At 37.1% G+C, this 6,736-nt stretch overlaps 1 protein-coding gene across 1 annotated transcript; it reads right to left on the bottom strand.

Moving 5' to 3' along the window:
* Positions 1–569: 569 nt before the first annotated feature.
* Positions 570–6,243, bottom strand: LOC126843270 (nuclear receptor subfamily 2 group E member 1-like). The gene is made up of 7 exons (XM_050580677.1): positions 5,977–6,243; positions 3,018–3,118; positions 2,399–2,534; positions 1,946–2,154; positions 1,744–1,881; positions 1,178–1,406; positions 570–1,061 (listed from the first exon to the last, which is right to left on the bottom strand). Exons 1-7 carry the CDS (start codon positions 6,026–6,028, stop codon positions 736–738), a joined length of 1,191 nt encoding a protein of 396 aa, XP_050436634.1. The 5' UTR covers positions 6,029–6,243; the 3' UTR covers positions 570–735.
* Between the last annotated feature and the right edge of the window lie 493 nt (positions 6,244–6,736).

Raw genomic sequence — 6,736 nt, 5'->3', positions numbered from 1 at the left:
TGTAGGTACTCTCCGACATAAGGAAAATAAAAAAACAAGCTCCGTCAAAACTCAAAACCAATATAGCCGTTCTCACAGCATACCCGGAGGTAATTTTTTTTTAAACTAAAACAACAACACCTATAGGCCCTCTTCTTTGGAATGTACACAGGATTGGACATAAGTTAGGTACACAAATAAAGTTATGAAACTTGAAAAAATGTTGTCGAAGTCACAATAAATGACATTTTGTGTTGACATGCAATTTATATGACTGAGGTAAGCAATATTTCAATTATTGGACAGTTCGTGGGCGCCACCAAGACTTACTAACGTTTGTTTGCAATTTGGAAAATCATGTGTCAAATCAATTTTTATGGGTTTTAATGAAAATTCTTGTACATTATTATCGTATAAAATATATTCAATGAAAAAAAAATAATTAAAATAAAAGTAATTCAATCACAGTATTTGAATTATTGACGTCCGTATAAATCGTGTGTAAAACGTGCTTATTTGTAAGTATAATTAAAAGTAAATTTGTCATTATATAAAACAAACATTAATATATATTCCAAACCCTGCGCGTTGTGGTGAAACAAACAAACAATACTATTTTTTGTACAATAATTTTTTTTATAAATATATATAATATGTACAATAACTTTCAAACAATTTGTTTTTGTACACTAATAATAATAATAATAAAATGTATCACTTTGGTAAACGTCTGTCGAGCGCCTCGGTCGCCGGCGTTCACTGCAGACAATGGCAGATCTTGGCCTTGCTGATGATGGTCTGCAAGTGCGGCGCTGTCTGCAGGTAATTCGTGTATGTGCCGCAAACGAACGGTTCGATGGGCGTTTGCCCGATGGTCCGGCGGAAGAACAGCTCGACCACTGTGTTCTTGGGTATTGCCCGGATGCACGGCAGTATCTCGATCAGCTCGTCGTACCTAGCTTCCGGTCGGGCCAAGTGGACGTGGTGCACGTGTCGCTTGAGAGCTTCCTTGCTCTTCACCGCCAGTCCGTCCAGAATGGTTTCCGTGTTGTCCGAACTGCATCCGCGATCCTTGACGGACTCTGCAGAACGAGCACAATATGGCAAAAACGTTAATCACATAAAATTATACGACTAACACAAAGCAGCCGAACACGTTGGCATGTCAGAGTAGGTGCATAAAGAAATTGTACAATACCTGATTTGAGCAAAATGATTTCGTTCAAGAGGTACTGTTCGATGGGGTCGACTTGACGTTGCTTGACGGCGGCCAAAGTGTCTTTGAACAAAGACGTTTGCTCCTCAATGTCGTGCGTGCCGAAGTTGGATTTGTGCTCTTCGTGCAACAGAGATATGTCCGTTTCCGAAAAGTACTGGGCGGCGGTCAAAATGAACAGCTCGTGCCAACCCTCTCGAAGCAATTCGAACTGTGGACAAACATACACAACCAACTTTAAAGTATTGACCAACAAAATATTGGATACAATCCTTAACAGCGTAAGAAACCTTCCCGGTGGACTAACTATATTGGAAGTACCTACCGAGGCAAGTAATGCCTTTGAACGCATATAGAGAAAACAAGTTAATTTAGGTTAGGTATGTTCGATTCCGGTTCAATAAAAGTATACCTATATAAAAGAAATTGTCGAAAACTAATGCCCAATCACAGAAATTATTGTCAAAAAAAAAAAAAAATCAACTATTCAATTAATATATAATATATTTATGCGCTGTTAGGGAACTCATTGTACACAAACAATTTACCTGGTCGACGAACGGCAGAGTCATCAGAGCCGGAAAACTCTTGACCGTCGATACGGTGACTAAAATCGAAGCGGCCGTCTCGTAAACGGCTTGAGTCAGCCGCATGGTGTTGAAGAACCTCGGCATGGCCGCAGATATCTAAAGGGTAAAACGTGAATATAGTAAAAAAAACAACGGGTTTGTCTGAAGAAAATTAGCTTACCTGAGGTCTAAAGGCTGACAGGTACAGGTGCGAGTCGGGTATGTATCGGCCGTTGGGCGGAGTGGGGCAAGTGGTAGAGCATTCGGGCGATCTCTTAGGCGTTAAGTCCAGCGGCGGAGAGTTTGAGACCGATCTGTCTTTGGTATAGCACAGCCCTTGCAGCTGTCGGCGGACCGTGGAAGTTCTGGGACCTCGTTCGTGTTGAACAGCTGTAGACAGTACAAGGTTTAAGGTTAATGCACGATATTATACGTATCATAATTATGCTAATGACGAAAAGTGATATGGATGCTTTGGAGAAAGGCTAAAAGAAAAAGGACTCCCAGACCCTCCCACCCCCTCCCCTAAATGACAAAAAGTTAACTGGTGGCTTTTATGGTCGCACCAAGAGTCAAGAGTAGTGGTAGAAAAGAAGACATAAGATGTAAGAGGTTCATTGCAAATGTCACTCACCGTCCTTGTTCATGCCGGCCATCATGCACTTCCGGAGTCTACAAGCGCGACATTGGTTCCGGTGGGTCTTGTCGACCGGACACGCGCCTTCCGACTTGGACTTGCATATGTACTGTCGATTTCGCCTTATAGATCTCTGCAACATGAACACAACAGCAACCGGTTAGTTTTCTATCGAAATGGCGGGGAGGGGGTGGGCCCAAGTGGGTGCAATTACAGTAATTGCATTTCAAAGCGCTTTAAATATACAAATAATTAAAAATGAAAAAATAGAAAAAAATAATTTAAAATGTTTGTAAAATACAGTACAGTTTTGAATATTTGATGTATTTAATGTATAATTTTTAATGTATGACCTTAATATAAAAAACAAAAATTCTATGTTCTGCTTTTGGACTTCCTAAAACGGATTTTGATTTTTTTAAACGTATAATAAGTTGCATGTAAATACGTGAAAAATGCATAAGCTTCCTTGGTCCTACCAGTATATGTTTGAAGGTAATTAATAATTATCAAATAAAAGAATCACTCAAAAACAATGCGTTTATGCAATCGATGGACTTAAAAAAAAAAGGCACTCGACAAATAATACTTAAGTATAAACGTGTTAAACACTCACTTTGAAAAACCCGGCGCATCCGTCACACGCGTATATGCCGTAGTGTTTGCCGGACGAAAAGTCCTTGCACACTTTGCACGGTATGTCGTACAGGATCCGACCTACAAACACAAAATATATAATAATTAATATTTGTAAGTAGATTCATCATTATTATTGTTATTACAACTCGTGTCGTATCGACCGTGGGAAACATGACGATGACGATCCGCAAAAACAACGGAACATAGACAAATAATAAATTCCTATATGGACAGATGGACTATATATATATATATATTCTGTATTGAGCACACACACTGTGCGTGCATCCCACCCCCGTGCATCACATTTGGTAACTACATGTCAATTACTGCGTGCTTACGCGTGTGTACCGCAATTTTTTACTTTGTTTTGTTTTACCACCCCCGTCGATGATGATCCGAACGAGAGGGGTGGTCGTCGTCGTTTCGATCAGGGCCGGGGTGGTAGTTCCGGTGTAGCTTTTATTGTAAGACACGGCGGAAACAACAGGTCCGGAAGTCGGGCGCTCCGCCTCCGATAATAACGGCACCCCGTCCCCATATATCACGTACGGTTATTACTATTATTATGCATTTTACCGGCACCGACCTCAAAAATAAAAAACAAGTGCGTTTTTGAAAACGCACACACCCCACGCCAAGCAGCAGCCCAATACCTAACCCGCACAAACAATGAGACCCGACCTAATGTAATTAGTGCGCCGCCGCCGGTGTCATCTGTCATGAGCTCTCACGTCCTACGTATAGGTGAATGATAATAATATTATATTTTTCATGTCCATCATTAATAAACGCGACTATAATGTGTGAGAACTATGGACAATAATGATTGTTATATAAAAATATGTACTTGTATTGCGAGGGTGGAACTATGTAAAACGTGTATGCGCATAGTGCTTTATGTGGATTACACATATGGGCCAAAAAAATATATATAGATTATTTCCGAATACCTTTATATAGGTACTGACGGTGGGTCGGGTTTAAAAAAAAATATTCCCAGACCGTTTAGCCGAATGATATATTGCGTTTTCGACGGTGCTCGATTAATAATGATGATATTGTATACACACACTAACGAGTAGTAATCATACCAAACGGTATAAAAGCATTTCCCTTGTATAAAACTTTATCTCATGGCTGATTGATTTTTGTTTTTATACCCCTTAAAATAATTAACAAAAATATCCCACACTCGGGCGGCACGACAACTAAAAATGAAATTATTTTAATTGTATCTAATAATATAAAAATAGAAGTAGGAATTAAAAAACGTGACATTATTTTGAGTTTCGACAACAAGTTTTTATATCGGACACGTTACTTTACTTCTGGAATCATGATCGGTATAGGTAATTTATTATTTTATAACAATAAATTCTATACGATAATAGCACATATTTTATTTGGGGTCTGAGATTTCACCAACCGCCTGTAATGTAGATTGTAGTAGGTATATTTTATACTATTCTCGAACTCGGAATTTAACTACCAATCAATTAGCTTTAGGTATCGTAGGACCGAAACTAACAAACAAATTCCGCTACATCAAATTACATCCACATACCAACCCTTTAGCGACCCAAAACTATCCACAAATCTAATCGTTAACCAAACACTTAACACGTAGAAGGCCACAATGAAAACATAAAAATACGGTGATATATTATAATGATTTAAAAAAAATTATATAACACATTGAACGAAACAAATAGCAAATTTTCACAAAACTAAGCAAATTTTTGTCTTTTTGGCAAATTCCCGAGATTTTTGGTCTACCAATAATTGTTTAGAAATTATTCAAATAATTTTTTTAATTCAATGATTTTCGTTTGGACAATATTATAAAAATTTAAACGATTTTTATGGGATTCTATAAATTAAAAAAATATTTATTGCGTATTTATTATTTAATATATAATTTTATTTTGAAGCATTATTAAACACAAATCTTGTTGGCTTATTAAGGTAATATCTCAGCTAATGTTTTTTTTCTTTTTAAAGTATAAATATAAATATAGGTTTTTATGCATATAAATATTACATTAATATACTGTTATTGAATTTAATTTTATCACAGTAAATATCAATAATAGTGAAATAATAAAAATTTTAATTAAAGCCACCACTGAGTGAGTAACTACAGGTCAACTGGCAAAGACTTGAACGACGCGCTCATAAAGTTAACTAGTGGTCGAGCCGAGGCTTAAGAAAAAAATGAAAAAACCCAAACATGTGTAATAGCTTGTGAATAATATAATGGTTTTTAATTCTAGAAATTATAAAAAATTATAAACTCTTATAACATTATTTACATAAAACTTAACTAAAATGTATCATGCGTATTTCGTAAAATGTATTATTATTCTTATTTATCAGATGTGACTTTCAAAACAATTAGCAAGCTTTCTATTAATTATATTATATTATACTGCTCTGATCACGTTGGTGTATAAAATGGTATGTTGTAAATAAAACATAAATTTAATTTCTATTATTTATTATACTAAACTACAAATACGAGTAATTATTAGTAAAACTAAACTACCAGTTTTGTTCGTATCAGTTAAGTTTAGATTAGCCAGCCTATAATTTGAACACTATTGTAAACTGTTCTGGATGTATTTTAATGAAAACGGCCAAAGACAAATATAATCATAAACAAAACATGATAGGTAATCATTGACCAAAATTGGGTATTTTTTTATTTTAGCTAATTTTTTTAGTCAACTTAAATAAAATGTTTGGTCGAGAAATATTATAAGATTAATATTTTTTGTTGTTGTTTTTATGTTTTAAAATTAATTCATGTTCATGTTTCATTATAATGAAACATTATCAATTGTGTTATAATTATTTGATTTTCTGACAAGACACGACGACGTGCAACAGCTACCTATTCTTGAGATAATTGCTATGCAAATCAATCCACTCACTGTTGGTCGGCTTGGTGGTGGAGTTGGACACGTGTTCCGCAAAGTTCTGCATGTTGTATTTTAATCTCAGAGAGCTTGTGTTCGGCGACAATCCAAAACCGTATGTACTATATAATCGCGTATCGGGCGTTAAACCGGTCACCGAGTATCCGTGATGTACTTAGGGGCACGCGGGCCAAAAAACCGAGTCACACACACACACAAAAACAAAAAAATAACTGCACCGAGTGTATAGAAAAATGATTATGACACCGACACTGGTCCGGACGATTGTGAGAGATCAAAATGTCAACTCGGCCCGGAGAAGTCCCCGCAGAGGGCGCAGACAAACCGGCGGACCCTAAGAGGGTAGTGCCGGAGGGCGTGTCCCTTGGGGTTGGTCCCGAACGCGGTCATTGGTCGTTTGGAACCGAACACAACCGGTGGCGGTTAGCGCACAAGCAGTGCGTACTAGAGTCTAGGGGGGTTGATGTGATCTGCCTAAATTTCTCCTCTGTACACGGTTTTTATGGGTTTTTTTTTTTTTAACGCAAGTACGCGCGTGATAAAAGTCAGATACACACACACGCGGTATATAGGGATAATAAAAAAAATATATATATATATATATATATATAAAAACATCTAACGTCGTTGATGGACGTGTTCGTCGAGGCGAAAGGGATTTCGGAGACCCGGCAGATGATAAAAACACAATGTATCTCTATGTATATTAGATAAACCCCACGGCGGCCGGGATAACCAGAAGGCAATTAGTCGT

Source organism: Adelges cooleyi, unplaced genomic scaffold, assembly GCF_023614345.1.
Source record: "Adelges cooleyi isolate 19-005CV unplaced genomic scaffold, UGA_ACOO_1.1 ACOO_flye_CR_arks_rails_tigmint_CR_PRNA_574, whole genome shotgun sequence".
Lineage (NCBI taxonomy): Eukaryota > Metazoa > Arthropoda > Insecta > Hemiptera > Adelgidae > Adelges > Adelges cooleyi.
This window is presented reverse-complemented; position numbering and strand designations above follow the sequence as displayed.

Bases quoted from the DNA above. Each gene is read 5' to 3' on its own strand.
- LOC126843270 (XM_050580677.1), bottom strand. From the start codon at position 6,028: ATGCAGAACTTTGCGGAACACGTGTCCAACTCCACCACCAAGCCGACC. The intron at 1,407-1,743 runs GTAAATTGTTTG...GTTTGTCCACAG, and splicing joins CTCTGCCGTTCGTCGACCAG to TTCGAATTGCTTCGAGAGGG. The intron at 1,062-1,177 runs GTATTGTACAAT...CTCGTTCTGCAG, and splicing joins AATCATTTTGCTCAAATCAG to AGTCCGTCAAGGATCGCGGA.